At 30.9% G+C, this 17,793-nt stretch overlaps 1 protein-coding gene across 1 annotated transcript; it reads left to right on the top strand.

Moving 5' to 3' along the window:
- Nucleotides 1–6,973: 6,973 nt before the first annotated feature.
- Nucleotides 6,974–17,429, top strand: LOC115989155 (LRR receptor-like serine/threonine-protein kinase IOS1). The gene is made up of 13 exons (XM_031112815.1): nt 6,974–7,061; nt 7,140–7,677; nt 11,845–12,326; nt 12,416–12,554; nt 12,647–12,718; nt 12,795–12,866; nt 14,637–14,717; nt 15,151–15,323; nt 15,425–15,648; nt 15,744–15,870; nt 16,153–16,215; nt 16,304–16,493; nt 17,018–17,429. Exons 1-13 carry the CDS (start codon nt 6,974–6,976, stop codon nt 17,427–17,429), a joined length of 2,661 nt encoding a protein of 886 aa, XP_030968675.1.
- The last annotated feature ends 364 nt before the right edge of the window (nt 17,430–17,793 follow it).

Below are 17,793 nucleotides of genomic sequence, written 5' to 3'. Positions count from 1 at the left end.
ACTTCTTACAATTTGTGGGTAATGAGGGTATATATAGTGTGGATAAAGACTTGGTAAAGCAAAATCTCACTTTTCTCCAAACAGGGAGTTTTGCAAGTCCTTCGCAGGTTGGCCTTACCCATAAGACACTCGTAAAAATCTCCAGCCTGGCATAACTCTTCATCTTCTAGTCATCTGCTCTGCATGTGGCTCTTTTGCAGGTAAGCTTCTCGCGAGGCACTCGCGAAAACCACTTATTCATCCTTTGAAGCTTGAGTCTTCACACTATCTCACACTCATCTCTTACAATTAGAAACCACATATATATAGGGAAAAATGACTGAAGAAATTTACAATCAAATTTGGCACGAAATACATGGTTATTGATTTATAGTATTATTGATTTATACTGTAAGACATCATTTGTCAGTAAGGGAAAGGAAAACAAAGGTAACACTTCAAGCCAAATTACAGTATCTATCTATGAAATCCTTTACATTGTCAGCAATTGCTCTGGCTAATTATTCCATCCTTGATCACATGAGCAACTGACCAGGAACGAAGACCCAGCAAAAGATTAGAAACTTCCAAGAGAAAATGACCAAATGGGGAAAATAGACCTGGTTTAAAGGGTATAATAACATTGCAGGAAGTGCCTTTTTATCACATTCAAATGATTCAAAGACACAGCTGTTTATAGATAAATGAATAACATTCAAAGACACAGCCAATGTGCACTTGGATGATTTCAAATAAGAACACTAGCTGTCCCCACATTAATAGAATAAGGCACAAATTATGTATAGCTTGATCCATAATAGATATATAATTAATAATTTCAGATCAGTTAAACTCTACAAGCACTCTTTCGGACAAAAACTTGCAATAAATTATGTATACCTTGACACAAAATTGATGTTTACAAAGTTATGCAATAGTGTGTGTCCCTAGCATTTCTCGACACAAAATAAAGTAAGAGATGACTTGAGAAATCATAACAAAAATTAGAAGCATTATTATTACATGATTGTAATATGTGCATACGTGTTAGTGTGTTGAAGAGAAATATTCAATCTGTAATCACTCATCATATATATATATTTACAAATATTATTACTACATAACTATTAAGTATTTTTTTAATAGTATTTGAAATTATTTAATTTTTGTGTTTAATCATTAAATTTGATAATTTTTGACATTTGTTAATATTATTTTAGATCCAATTATTAAAACACAATTTGTTTCTTAAAAAACATATTATTATCAATAAAATATTTAATGAAGATTTGTACTTGAGTCATGAGTTTCGAAATTCTTAAAGAATTTTTTAATGTAGTTCAAATGGCTTTGACATGGAGGTAGTTTTAATTTTGATAGAGAAACACTTTACATAAATTAGACTAGGTTTAAAATTTCTAATTTGACACATGATACAAAATTTGAGTAGAAATGACAATAGGAAAAAATAAATATAAACCAAAGGAATATTGGGTAATCATATGATATCATCATTATACATACATACTTTTTAAAATTTTAGTTAAATAATTAAATTCACCAATTCCTAATATTTTGAACTTTTTAGAGAATAATTAATAATTTAGCAATAATAATGTTACAGGATTAATAAGAAAAAAAAAAAAGAATTTATGTTTTTGCTTCATTGGGATTGATCTTCTTCAGCATCCATGTATGAAATTCCAAACACTCAATTTGAGTAAATACTTGATCTTATTGGGTAACATTCATAGAAAATCACATAACAAAAATTTTCCAAATTAATTTTTTCCAAAAATTTAATTCCTATATGTTATTCGTACTAAGATCATCATTCATATTGAAAAGCCCTCAACTGCTACATTTTTACTATAAGAATTTTGCATTAAAATAGAACCTAATGGCGGGACAGGATTGTTGTGGGTCCGGCCCGATTTTGTGGCAAGAGACCACATGACTGACATGAGTTCCAATTCGTGTTTGAGTAGGAGTTGTGTTCAATAATTATTACTTGTGAGAATCCTTGTTTAATAAGGATTAGAAGTTGTAGGAGGTGTGCGTGTATTTCGGAAGAATAAGAAAGAGTGCGCCGCATGTTGAAGAAAACAGAGAAAAAGGTGAGCCACACAAAGAGAATTGAAGGAGCAGCCAAGAGGGAGCCACTTAGAGAAAGTAGATAGCCAAGAGAAAGAGCTGTGCATGGAGAAGAAAAATAGGGAGGAGAGAGCAAAGTGTTGCCATCTTTGAGGGAGATAATTAGTATGTGTGAGTGCAAAGGAAAACTAGAGAGATTTTTCTTTAGTTGTAAGACATACACAAGAATTATTGTAATTAATTTGATAATAGTGAAATTATTTGGAGTTTGTTAGTTTTTCTCTTCAAAGAGAAAAGGGTTTTCCGCGTAAATATTTGTGTCTTGTATGTGATTGCTATTTTAAATTGATAATATTGTTGGTAATACTATTCGGAACCTAACATGCAGGATATATGTAGCCACTAATCCTAGAATAACCCTAGGGTTTTAGTTATTACACTACGTGTGTGTTTAGCAAAAATTATTTTTGCCAACTTATTTTACCATTTAGTTTATTTTTGTTACTATATTCATGGGCCCTACTGTACTTTTTGGTATTATTTATGAGTTCTACTGTACTATTTCAGCTAACTTTTATTTTTATCTACAGTAATTTCAACAACAAAAAATTTCAGTTTCAGTAAAATAAGCGGATCCTAAATAGACCCTACAAATAGGATCAAGACTCAGTTCATTGGGAAACAAGTACATGGGTGCATGGACCTACAATGAATTTTGAGGTTCAATACCTGGGTCATAGTATCTTAGGCCCTGTTTGTTTGTTTTTTTTTTTTTTTTTTTTTTTTTTCCATCACTCATCACTTATCACTCATCACTCATCACTTAAAATACGCCAATTTCCCCAACCCACCCGTTTGGCACATGTTTTCAGCTTCTCGTCACTCAATTTTTTCTACTTTTTGTGGGACCATACCTGAGCACCATATCAAGCATTCTTGTTAGCCTACCCGCCTTACACCATTTCATCGTTTCATATCACTCATTGTTCATTTCCTTTTCAATTCAACCCCCAATACTCTCCCAAAACCAGAGACTTCAACCCAAGCATTCTTTTTTTTTTTTTTTTTCCTTCAACCCCCAATACCCACATCGACCACTTCGGTTATGAGCTTGAAGCACAAACCCAAAAAATTCATTAGCATCCTTGCACCTAGAAAATTCACAAACCCACAACAACCAATTCGTTGCCCTAATTTTTGATTTTTTTTTATGGGTTTGAGATGAGAAAGGTGAAAACAAAGAAAAAACGAAAAGAAAAAAGAAGAGAACCCAGAAACCTAGTGAAAAGGAATGGAAAAAAAAGAAAAAAAATGCAACCAAATCCAAAAACCCAATGTGAAAAGGAAAGAAAAGAAGGGAAAAAAAAAAAAAAAAAAAAGATGAAGAAGACCCATGGTAGACCCAGCGTGAAAGGGAAAAGAAAAAAAAAAAAGAAGACCAGTGTGAAAGGGAAAAGAAAAGAAGAAGAAGAAGAAAACCAATGTGAAAGGGAAAATAAAAAAAGAAAAAGAAAAAGAAAAAAAGAAGATGAAGAAGACCCACGGCAAACCCAGTGTGAAAGGGGAAAGAAAAGAAGAAAAAGACCAGTGTGATGAAGAAGACCAGTGTGAAAGGAAAACTCACCAAACCCAGTGAATAACAAAAAAAAAAAGGTCTAAAGTTGCGGCTGTTGTTTTGACAATAGGTCCCTCCGTATGTGTTTAATTACGAAAATGCCATTGAAAACTGAGTTTTGAAAATTGAAAATACTTAAAATGTGTTTTCAGTTTCCATAACTCATCACTAAAAAATAGAGAATTGAGTGATAGAAACAAAAACTAAACAGATTTCGCAATTACGAGTTCTACTATTTTTGAGTTATAGGTAATGAAAACAGAGTTATGAGCGATAGAAACAATAAATCTAAACAGTCCCTTAACATCCTTCTCAAACTGAAGGAGGCTTTAGAATGTGAAGAACACTTTGCTCAACGTGAAATGCTAGGTGGGCATCAACAACGATTGGGGATGATGGCTAACACTGATTTATGAAAGAGCGTGTCGCTAGATAAAAGATTTACTAGATAAAAAGAGTTGTTGGTTGTGTGACATGTGGTTTGACAGGGCGCATCTACCCATTGTACGTAAGTTAGTATGGTCCCATAGTAAGATGTTATCTTGAAAGTGTAATTTTTTGGTAAATGGGAATGCTTGGGTTTGTTGGATTTTGAAATTTCACAGCCTTGGCCCTTGGCTAGATTGAATTCGGTAAAGTATTGTTGGGATTGATAGTGAGAGAGGAGGAAAAAGTACATGCGAATTATGCAATATAATTTTCTTAGTTTATTCTGGCATACTAACCCCGCTCTCACGTTTTCAAAACTTTCCACTCCCCCACCATTTTAATAAGGAAAGTTTTAACTTGTTGAAGAAATTTTACTTGACTGCTTCCTTCAATTTTTTTTTAGAAATTGTATTAACGTTTATTTTAAATATTGATTTCTTTTAATATATAATTTTCTTGTCATATAAAGTTCATTAACTCTAAGAGCATTTAAAGATTATGTTTAAAGTATATACAAGTAAATCTCTTTAGTAAAAACTTTTTCCTCTTCCAAAAACAATTTCTTTTTATTTTTCCATTACATGAAAAGATACCATGATTTTTATGATTAAAAGTCTAGGACATGTTCTGTTTTGTATTAAAAAAAACTATTTTAATTGAGCATTGATATTAAAATATTCCTTTTGAAATACATTTTATATGTTAAGAAAAATAAAAGTGTTTATTCTTTAATTGATCCAAAGTTAATTGATATGTATAAAGATTTTTTTTCTAAAACTATTATCATACCTTTTTTTTTTTTTTTTTTTTTGAGAAGAACAGTTATTATACGCTAATGTGTTATGTTTAATTTATTTAATATAAAATGCCTGGTGTAAAATTTTTAAAGAATATTAAGTGTGATTAACATAATTTAAATACTAATTACACAATAAATTAAGGAAAGAAAATACTTAACTTGAACCCTGAAAAACATTTCTAACTCCATAACTATTGGTGACTATATAATTACTAAATTTACCATACAAACAGTAATTCGAATCTTAATATAAGGGACTTAAGAATTGTGATTTATTAATATTAGTATCAATCAAAATTTATAGGATTATTTTCACTAGAACTTCGTTTTTAAATTCCTAATATTTTGGTCTTCAAAAAACTTTAGCATACAAAATAGTTTTTGTGATGCAATTATTAGATATATTTTGTTAAATTGCACAGTTTTTCCTTATATCTTAAAATGTGTTAGTTTAGTTTCTATCTTTTCAAAATATTTTATCACTATATAATGGAAGAAAATTTCAACATTTTTAAATAAGAGGTAGAGTAGGGACAGGGATTACTACAATAAATTACCGATTGTCCAAAATTTAAACCTTTAGGAAATTATGAATTTAATTATTTAACTATAATTCTAACATATTTTTCAAAAATTTAAAAGTATAATAATAAGAACGATTTTAAAATAAATTTCAAATGTTAAATATTATATATACAGTGTAAAAGGATCTACGGAGGATGTTTATCGATATGGATGAAAAAGATATCAAGACAACTAGCCAAATTGTACCTTGAAGGAAGCTTATTTTTATTGGTTTGTTTGGTTGAAAATTTGTTTTTGAAAAGAAAAAAGATGAATTAATTCTATTAAAGAGATTTATTTTTCTATTTCTAGGAAAATATATACTTAGTATACGTTAGTTGAATGAGCTGCGTATTATATAAGAGTAATAAGAGGAACAAATGATACATTAATCAATTATATAAATTTATTTATTTTTCCCTCTAATTACTCATATGTCATAAGTAATTCATTTAATCAAAGTGTATTCAAAATCTTTTTAGGCGAATGTGCAACCTATGGAGTTTATTTAATTTTTAAATACTAAATAAAAATTTAAAAGGGGGGATGTAAGATTCAATGAAAATGTAGTATAAATTTTATAAAATCTAGAGGTGGTTATTAATTAAATTTTATATATAAATTTTTACTTTTTTAAGGGGAAAAAAAAAAGAGATGAGAGAGGAATTTTTGAAAATCTAGGGGCCGGGACATTGCCCCCAGCCACCCCCTCAACCACTATCTTCACTAAAATGAGATTTATTTTGTTGAGAATAAAAGAGAAAGGGAAAATGAAGACCAAGAATTATGTGGCTCAAAATGATTAATTGCTGATATCTAACTGTTTAAGTTATAAAGCCTTAGAGGTTACACCTTTAGTGTATGATCAAGTACTATATACAATGAACTTATAACATAGCATAAATAGAGGCTATAGAGACTAGTATTAACCCTACGTGAACTGAAAATGTAATTGGACTTTTTGTTCTATTACATAATAAACTAATAAAATTTATTATCTTTAACATATTTAAATTGATAAACATTCTTGTAGAAAAGAAAAATGGGGAAGGGTTTTGAAAGGAACAAAATTTTCAATTAACGTGAACGAATAATTATAAAAATTAACAAGTATGCAACATGTAGTGCAAAATAAAATGAACTAAAACATATAGCACTACTACAAAATATTCACATACATAATTAATGAGCATGACACTCTACACGAATTTTTTTGCCTTGACAATTCACAATTCACATTTGTCAATTTTTTTTTGGGTTAAAACATCATTTGTCACTTTCACTAGTTCTCAAAGGGAGATATTTACTTCTTCTCCCATTGGTGTAAGGATTCTTATTTTCCCGTCTATAGTCAAGAATTCAAACTTCAGTATTTTCTTGGACCTTAACCTATGCGTGTTACTTTTTTTCTCAATGACTGGAAGACTAGACTTATGCATAGTATAAGATGGCAGAAAACATGGCTTTATTGGAATAGCTAACAAGGAATTTAGATGGTGATGGGGAGGTTCAAACGTTTCATCTCTGAATTGTTTGGTGGATTGGCTCTTATTCTTCTGGTTCATGCTCAGGATCAATCAGGTATGATAATCTAAACCTTGCAATTTTATTGGTTTAGGTTATGGCTATGGCTAAGATATTGTTATTTCTCTGTCACAGACTTCATAAGCATAGATTGTGGGTTGCCAGAAAATTCGAGCTATACAGAGTGGAGCACAGGCGTAGATTACATTTCTGACGCGGGATTCATAGACTCTGGCATAAATAGGCAGATATCAACTGAATTTAAAGTTGATCTTCAACGACAAGTATGGAGTCTCAGAAGCTTTCCTGAAGGAATCCGAAACTGTTACAGCATAAGGATTACGCAAGGCACCAAGTATCTGATCCGAGCAACTTTCTTCTATGGAAATTATGACGGAGAAAGTAAGTTACCAGAATTTGATGTTCATCTAGGAGCAAATATGTGGAATACCATCAAAATAACGAATGTATCCAATGCTTTCGTTAAGGAGCTGATACATGTACCACCTCTAAATTATATACAACTTTGTCTTGTAAACACGCAACGTGGGACACCGTTTATATCTGCAATAGAGTTAAGGCCACTGCCCAATTCGTCGTATGTGACAACAGATGGATCACTAGAACGCTTTTGGCGCGTGGATGTTGGTTCCGAAAGCAATTCACCATACAGGTTAGTCATTGTGGGCTAATTCAAAGTTTTCACATATTCTGTTTTATTAAAAAATATAATAAAAATGGTCATAAGTTGTATTAAACTTAGACAAAAATTTTAACAGGTATCTAATTACGTTTATTTTTTTTAATAGTTCAATTAATTATGTATATTTTTATGATAAAAATGTGTTTATTTTTAAATTTATTCGTGGAAAACTTTATCTAAACTAAATCACCTCAAAATTTCACTTCGTGGAAAACTTGATTTCTCTCATAAAACAAAAGACACATCTTGAATCACAGAAAAGAAGAAAAATATTTAAAATTTTATCAATGAAATAACTTGATGCCTAGCGGATTACCACTTTCAATTTATTTAGAAAAACCTGAAAGAAATCTTAAGTGAACACGGAAAAAATAGAGAAATCCTAATTTGGATTAAAAACTCAAAAAAAAAAAAAAAAACATCAAAAAAATATTCTTAAGTAGATCATAGTTTATACCTTATAATATAAAAACTCAATATTTACCCACATAATCTTAGAAAAAAAATCTCTTCTTCTCAAAAAAAAAAAAAAAAAAAAAAAAAAAAAACTCTAAAAATAGAAAAATTAAATCATATTCTAAAAATTAAATAAGAAATATAATAAACACCAAAAATTGAATCTTATATTACGACCATTTGAGGAAAAAATAAAAAGGGACACAGCTTGACTACAAACTTGGTTGTAGTTAATGGCTACAACTCTAATTAAAAATTTAACAATTGGATTTATTTTGAAAATTTAATTATTAGATTGCATGTTATTTATGTTTTTTTACACACATGTCAAATTTGGTGTCAATCAGATGTTATTTATTATTCGATCCATAAACTTAATTATTTTATGAATAACTTTAGACTATAAAAATTTGAAATTTAAACATTTAATTAATGACCTAGCTATTGATTTTACATATATAAACTTATCTTTTATGCATAATTTAAACTTGAAATTTACACACATAATGTCGGTTCATACAAGATTGTGAAGAAAATAACAAAGGTAAGAAAGTCAAAACAATATTTATTTTAATTAATTTTGCAAGTCAATTGTAAGCCCTAGTATTTAATTATGGTTTTTAATATTTTATCTAAAGTATATTTTTAACAAGGCAATTCTAGTTTTCTATGCCACTTAGAATTAGAGTTTAGACTGTTTAATTTAGTATTCCTATAAAAGCTAAATGTTGTACTCCAATCAACCATAGGTGACAAATCTAGCCAATTATAGGTGCCAAATCCTAGTCATTTTCTTTCCCTCGGTGCTGACTTTAAGCAAGTCTAGGTACTGACTCCAATGTCTTGTCCTTTACTTTTTCATTGTTAATTTTTCTAGTTGTACTACATCAATAAGTGCGAATGCTTATGTACCATCAGACATAGGCATTAGTGACATGGTTAGAGTAATAGCACCAATCCGTGCAAAATAGAAAAAGTTGCAAATTTTACACATTTTTTTTCAAAAACTACCCACATCAGTCTGTCTAAAACACTGTTTATATGCAAAATTGCTACAATAACCATGCATATATGCACGGTTACTGTAGCTTTGTATATGATTATTTTTTCTCTCTCCTCTCCTTTGCCTTGTCAGACGCTCTCTCACCCACTCTTCAATGCCAAGAAAAAGAAGAAGAAGAAGAAGAAGTCGAAGCCGAACACCAACATCCATCCATCATCACAAATAACCAACAACCACCACCACCACCACAACCAACCCATTACAACATCAATTTAATCAAAACACAATCAACCCAAAATTAATGAAAATCATCACAAACCCAACTTACAATCAACTCAAAGAAAAATCAACTCAAAATAAAACACAATAGAAAGCCCATTTGGCAAAATACAAATCAACTTAATATCCAAGCTTGCCACCGCCATGAGAGAGAGAGTGTGTGTGAGTGTATTGAGCCATGGAGGCTTGGTAGAGAGATTTTTTTTAGATTTGAAGAGAGCACCAATTTGATAGAGAAAGAGAGGGGGAGAAAGAGAATTTTTTTTTTTTTTTTTTTTAGAAATGAAGAAGAAGAATAAGAAAGAAAGAAAGAATAGCAAAAGAAGAAAGAAGAAAAAAAGAAGATGCTAAAGAAGAAAAACCGTAGAAGAAGAAAGAAGGAGAAGAAGAAAGAAGAAAGTAGAAAGAAGAAGGAGAAAAGGAAAGAGAGAGAGTGTTCAAAGAAGTGGTGTTTGATAAGGCGGTGGGGCCGTGTATGTGTAAGGGAAATAATTAAAAAAAAAAGTGAAAAAGTATTATTTTAATAAAGGATGGTGTATTATAGATAATCTAATGCGGGTGTTTTTACAAATTGATTGTGTAAAATAGAAAAAGTAGGCTTTTAGTATAAAATAGAAGGAAATTTTTACACTTACTGATGCAGTTGCTCTTAATGTCAAAAATTATTTATAGAGTTTCAATTTATAGTGTCTGCTTCTGATAATTGTACTCTTTATCATTAGATCAAGACACCAATCGGTTTTGTATGTAGGCAAAGATTAAATCTTAGATTTCTTATTCAACTATCAGAAACTTTACAAGTTTGAGGTAACTAAAACACACGATATAATCTATTCTTTGATTGCCATCAAACCATAACATAAAGGAAGAAATTGAAGATGTATTTTATAATCAAATTGCTTTAGCAAGAGGTGGTGGGCACTATTATTGAACGAGCAATGCTAGGACCGCATAATTGTACATAATTTTGGCCACAACTCGCCACATGACGAGTTGTGAGTAGTAGAGGTGTCTCACAACTAGCCATATGGCGAGTTATGACCAAAATTGTGTACAATTATGTGATACTAGAATTTTCCTTCTTGAACGGTTGATGAGTTTCAACATATCAATTATGAGGTTCATGAGCGCCATCACTCTTCTTTCTTTCTAGTGTTGAGATTTTCGAAGCAGTGGTGAGATGATGGGGAATGTAATGAGTAGCCCCCTTTAAAGATTTATAAGAAGCAGTGTTTCTAGTGCTCAATTATTAATGTGAGATGTTTTGGATGATGGAGAGATCCTGATCAGTCAGTTTAAAGTAAAATTGAGTCTTATTTTATTGTCTGTGTATATATATATATATAATTTTTTTTTTGGCTGCAGGATCAATTTTAATAGACTTTTACCATAATAGGGACAATTTGGAATTTCATAATTTCAAGAATGGGCTGTTCTTAGTTTTACTAAACGCCCATGACTCATATTTTGTGCTTTCAGTCTTATTCCTCTTTGGTTTAGTGGTTCTTTAGTATTCCTAATTTCCTTAGGGATGATTATTTAGGAATTTAGTCTTTCTACGAAAGGATTTCCTAATAGCCTATATATCGGCCAATAATAATGAGATTAATTTAACAAAATTCATGACATTTATTTTAACCTGAGGGTATGATTGTCTTCATCAACCTAACTGTGATTGTTAGGATAAGCTAAGTATAATTGCCTAATGTTTTATCTTTTTCTTTTTCTTTTTTCTTTAAGTGTGCGTTTGCCAATAGTTGAAATTATATTTCAACTGTGTTTGGCGTTTTTTTTGGGCTCCAAATGCACTGTTCATAGAACCACCAAACTTAGCAAAACGTACATACTGATATATTTTTGGGTCTTACAGCACTATTCAGACTTTTAAAAATTATTTTGCTACAGTGTTTTCAGCAATAAGTTTTCAATTTTCATCAAATAAGCGATATCTAAATAGACCCTAATTTTATATTTTATTCATTATTTTAATTCCAAACAACCTTCAAACATATTCAAGATTCAATTTTTTATTACCAAAATCCTTAAACTTTAAACCTTCTATAAAACCCTCCAAGATCTCATCAAGAAATCCAATTTAGTGCTGAATTCCAAAAGATCCTACACCGGTGACCAAAAAAAAAAAAAAAAAGGAAAAAGAAAAATGGTACGAGTCATTTTAGAAATCAATGTTTCGAGTTCTGAATTACATCATAGGCTCTCAAGCCCATTGATTCTTTTCCGTCCTTTGTTTTTCTCCTCTCATATTTTTATATATTTTCCATTTAATATTCAATAATTACTTCTATAGATCTCAAGCTACTCGCAAAGTTTACATCTCTTTGAACAGAATATAAATTCAATTAGTTCCTGGAGTATGCTCAATATATTGTTTTACTTAGGTATAAATACGATGTTTATGATCGCATTTGGTGGCCCTATAATTACGAAGAGTGGACAGGTCTTAGTACCTCGCTTACCATTGAATCCCGAAGTTCCAATCCTTCTCGGCCACCATCTGTTGTCATGAGTACTGCTGCCACACCAATTAATGATAGTGCTTCCTTGAACTTTTACTGGGAGCCAGAGGATGCAACTTCAAAATATTATATCTACATGCACTTTGCCGAAGTTGTAAAGCTAAAAGCCAACCAGTCCAGATCATTCAACGTTACACTAAATGGGAAGCACTGGTATGGACCTTATGTTCCAGAGTATTTGTGGACATTCATTATGTATAGCACGGATGCATTGATTAGTACTGGAGGAAAATATTTTTTTTCACTCGTGAAAACTGAAAATTCAACACTTCCACCCATCATCAATGCAATTGAGGTATATTCAGTGAAAAATCTCTTGCAATCAGAAACTGACCAAGAAGATGGTATGTATATCACTATGCATTTCATTATCCTTGTTTGCAAAATTGCTATAGAATTTTACTTACTTGGATCATCAATTTGAAAATATTAGTTGGTGCTATAACAAAGATCAAGTCAACTTATGGAGTAAAGAGAAACTGGCAAGGAGATCCGTGCGCCCCACAAGCATACTTGTGGGAAGGTCTAAATTGTAGCTATGATGGTTATAATGCCCCAAGAGTAATATCCTTGTAAGTTAAGGCCTTCAGATAAGATTTTTGGCTTTCAAACATGCTTTGAAGTATCTTCTAACTAGCTTATTGTAAAATGTATTTGTAATTAGGAATTTGTCCTCAAGTGAATTGACTGGAGCAATTTCTGCTGACATATCAACTCTCGTAATGTTACAATATTTGTAAGTATTATTGCCAAATCAGGTCGCAGTTATTTAGGACATCCAATCTTAATTATAAATTATTTTCTTATTTCAGGGATTTATCAAACAATAGCTTAACCGGATTAGTGCCTGAATTTTTGTCACAATTGCAATATTTGGAGGTCTTGTAAGTTATTTGGATTTTTACTCTAATTCTACAAGTTTCTTGGTTAAAAATTAGAAAAATCACATTCACTATCCTTGCAGAAATTTAAAACGAAGCCAACTCTGTGGTTCAATTTCAACCGAACTTGTTGATAACTAATAATAAGTGTAACTGATTTTCCTATTTCAGGGATCTATCAGACAACAGCTTAACAGGATCATTACTATATTCTTTTTCTCAGTTAAAGTATTTGAGGGTCTTGTAAGTTACTTTAATTGATGGTATAAGTGGCAGACCTAGGAGTTGTTTTGAACTGAGTACAAACTCTTAAAATAGATAAATAAATAAATATATGGGTTTTATATTGTTTTATTATTTTTATACTATGAACCAACCAATTTCATACTCATTAAAATAAGCATAATTGAATTGACGTGAAAAACTTCAATTTTAATTTTTTTGGAAAGTAGTGGTAATGAGGTTAACGGGTATCCTTTTGTAGGCAAAACTTTTGTATGCGCCAGGTACATACACCCTTTGTCAATGAGACAAATGTCTCATGTGCATGGTATATGAGATCCCTTCTCCTTTTGTAGATTTGCTCCCCTAACTTTATATTCTTCATTTGGATAGTAACACAAAATTCTATTATTATTATTATTATTATTATTATTTGAGAAACAAACATACATTAATATGTGTTAACCTTATAGCTCGGACCGCTCCTCCTCTTAAACTTCAAACACTTCATGTCAATGGAAGTGCCAATTAAATTAAAAAGCTAGCTCTTTTATCATATAATTTAGAATTTGCAGTAAGAATTTTGAAGTGAACTTTAACATAATTTTTCTCTGAATAATTTTATTCTTAAACAAGTATTAGGAAATATCCTACTATATAAGGATTCAATTTTAATTAAACTATTTCAAAACTTAAAGAATAACTTCATATTCTAGAAAATTACTCATTCCGTCCCACTTTGTTTGTCCTGTTTGAAAAGTCAAATTTTTTAAGGGAATATCATTTATTGTCTTGTCTACCTTTTAAAAATATATAAGTTTCCAAAACTACCCTTAAATAAATTTATCAAAAAATTGAATTATTAATAAAATAGGAGTATAGTAGGAACATTAGTAAATTAATGACTTTTATTTTTAGAAACAGGAAAATATTTTAGGACATTCTAAAATGAAATAATGGACAAACAAAGTGGGACGGAGTGAGTAGTAAGGATTCATAAAGTATAAAATATCTAGTAAAAAACAAAAATTAAAGTCAATATATATTCTGCCTTACACTAGTTTCCTTACGCTAGTTTCCTTTTCTTTTCTTTCGTTTTTCATCTCTATCATTTTTTTTTCCTTTCTTCATCTTCTTCTTATTCTTCTCTTTTCTTTTCTTTTTTTCCCCTTTCATATTTTTGTTTGGCCAAATTGACAAATTGTAGCGTTGCATGGGAAAGGAGAAAAGTTGAGTAATAGGTTTTATCTTTTGAGATCACTTTGTAAAATAATATTTGATTTAGGAATTAGGATTATATCTAGAATGGTATATTTTTACAGTACTACCTAATTTTTCAGAAGGGTTCTCATAATTGACCATATAACTTTTTTTTTTTTCAGTGGGTGTAAATGTGTGATTATAAAAAAGTACAAAAACTTTTACATTTTTTTTTTTCCAAATTTCGGTGGGTGTAATTGCAGTATTGCACCCATTACGATGTGTTACCCTGCCTCCTGATACTATTCAATGTTAAAACGGGGGAAAATCATATTCACTTTACCCTTGCAGAAACTTAGAACGAAATCAGCTCAGTGGTTCTATTCCAGCTGAACTCATAAAAAGATCGAAGAGTGGTTCACTATTGTTAAGGTATGATTTTTGTCAAAAGTGATGAACCCTGTAATATCATAATTTTATTTTGCCCTGATTTTCAAAAATAAATTAAGTCTGTACATAGTTTCTCAACAAAAACGTAAAGTATAGGTTAATGTTATCATATACTAAAATTATACTTTCTCTGTCTCAATTTGTTTGTCATTTTTTTTTAACAAAACATCATTTATTGTCTTGCTTGTAGTGTAAAAATTTATAAATTTATAAAAAATGATTTTGGAAATAAAGTAGGGATATAATAGCAACATTGGTAAATTAATTGTTTTTAATTTTAGAAACAGGACAATATTTTGGGACATCTTAAAATGGAATAGATGAGAGACAAATTAAGACGGAATGAGTAAGTATATGACGACAATATTCCTTGCTAATCACTTCCAATTGTTGCTATTAACCTCATTGTTGGTAGTGTGGGAGAAAATTCAAACCTTTGTGCATCAAATTCATGTGAGAGGAAAAAGTCGAAGAACAATATTGTCGTTTTAATACTGGCATCAGTTGTTGGTTTGCTCATCCTGTCATTGACTATAGCGGCTATCTTTTGTGGGCTCACAAGGAGGAAAAAACAAGATAAGACTAGAGGTTAGGACATTAAATTAATATAAGATACACATTCTTGGAAACAAAGAAAACTTCAATTCTCCTAAGATATGTGCCTAATATACTTTTGATGGTCTTAGCAGTTGCGCTAGTTGATACTGAACCAAACGTCCAGAATCGGCCACTGGAGTCAATGCAACGACAAGTGACATATTCTGATCTCCAAAGAATCACCAACAACTTTGAGAGGATTCTTGGCAAGGGTGGATTTGGAACAGTTTACTATGGCTGCATGGATGGAATTCGTGTAGCAGTAAAGGTGTTTTCTCCATCATCAGTTCAAGGGTATCAACAATTTCAAGCAGAGGCAAGCCACTATAACATAGAATTCTTGATCTCCGATACACACCTTTCCATACATCGATTATTATACTAAATTAGTTAGGATGATTTGAGTTGCAGGTAAAACTTCTTGTGAGAGTTCATCATAAAAACTTGACTACCCTTGTCGGGTATTGCTACGAAGGAACCAACATGGGGCTCGTTTATGAGTACATGGCCAACAGAGACTTAGAAGCACAATTGTCAGGTTTGGTCACAATTAAAACTAGCTTATAATGATATCATGGAGACCCAACAATCATATTGATTTGATTTTTGAAAACTGGAAGGCTAAATTGACTCAACTAATAGTATAGGGAACAATTGAATTTGGCCAATAGTTGAAGGGTCAAGTTATTAATTTAAGCCAAATTTTATTTTGAAGCAACATAAACATAATTTCCCCTCAAAAAATTTTCTTAAACAACGCGATCAAGGTTAATTTATTTGAACTACACAACTAGGTTAAGGCGATTATTTACGGATGCAGGTCATAATACAAATATCTTGAGTTGGCAAGCAAGACTTCAAATAGCAATTGATGCAGCTGAAGGTTAGCAATACGATGATTTGTATAAATATTTTTAAAATGTTTAATCTTTTCATTATTTTTCTATAATGAATAACGCATTGTAAAACAGGTTTGGAGTATTTGCATCATGGTTGTAAGCCACCCATAATCCATAGGGATGTGAAGACCACAAACATTTTGTTGAATGAAAAGTTCAATGCCAAACTAGGTGATTTTGGTCTATCAAAGATTTTCCAAACTGATAGCGGAACACATGTGTCAACAAATGTTGTTGGCACCCCTGGATACCTGGACCCTGAGTGAGTATTTTTGTTATTTAGTTGTAAGTTCTAGTTAGCTGTGTTGGTAAAGTTTTTTTATCATAAAAGGCAATCATCATGAAATCAGTAGTAGAGCCACATTATGGTAACCATTAATAGGTATTTGTTATAATTTAGTTTGTATAGGATTTTATATTCTACTTTTGATAGAAAATATGGAATGGCAAGATATTAATGGATGGTTTAAATACAAAATAGAAATTAAAATCTACTAAAAACATAAATGAGAATAATGACATGTAAATTGTAAGACCTCTAGAGCTATTGCGACATATATAAAGAGATTGATCAATCAAAAGTCAATAGTCTTCAATATATATATGTGTGTAATAATTCAACTAGGTTTATTCAATGAATATCAAAACATTACACAACAAACAATATCAAGAGTAGTATTACAACTTTCTCCAAAAAAAAGAAAAAAGAGTAGTATTACAAACTTTCCCTACTCCCAAGAATAATGTTGCAAAAAATATGAAAATATAACATGAGTTGACTTGCAGGTACTACAAGTCGAACTGGTTAAATGAAAAAAGTGATGTATACAGCTTTGGAGTTGTTCTATTAAAGATTATCACAAATCGACCTGTGATAGGAAGATCCCAAGATAGGACTCACATAAGCCAGTGGGTGAGTTTCATGCTTGCTAAAGGGGACATTCAAAATATTGTTGATCCAAGGTTGGGTGGAGATTTCGATGTTAACTCGGTCTGGAAAGCTGTTGAAGTAGCAGTGGTTTGTGTATCTCCAACTTCCAGTAGAAGGCCAACGATGAATCAGGTACTCACAGAACTAAAGGAAAGTTTGACAACCGAATTATCTCAAAAGATGGAGGGCTATGGGGTTGAACTCAAAGATTCATTTGATATGATCAATATGGATCTCGATACTGAACTCAATCCTTTAGCAAGGTAAAACGTTTCTAAAAATCGAAATTGGTGTTTTGGATCTTGATCGAACCTATTCTGCTTTTGGTAACTTTCTGTTAATGCATATTGTATTTCCAATTAGGCACATCAAACTGCTGTTAATACCCATTAATATTATAATCCTCCTAATAAAAATTACTACTATTGTCTATGGGCACTATCATTTGACGTCTTGATTCAAGTTTTTTTTTTTTTTTTTTTTTTGGGGAAATTATTGAAGGCGCCACTTATTTTAGTTCTTTTTTTTAAGATATAAATAGAATAAGTGATAGGCCAAAAACGAATTGACCCATTGTGATAAATTAATTGATTAATTAGCAAAGTTTATTAATTAATCAAATTAACATGCA

The sequence above is a fragment of the Quercus lobata genome, chromosome 5, assembly GCF_001633185.2.
Source record: "Quercus lobata isolate SW786 chromosome 5, ValleyOak3.0 Primary Assembly, whole genome shotgun sequence".
NCBI classification, from domain to species: Eukaryota; Viridiplantae; Streptophyta; class Magnoliopsida; order Fagales; family Fagaceae; genus Quercus; species Quercus lobata.
The sequence above is the reverse complement of the archived record's forward strand: the minus strand, read 5'-3'. Positions and strand labels throughout refer to the sequence as shown.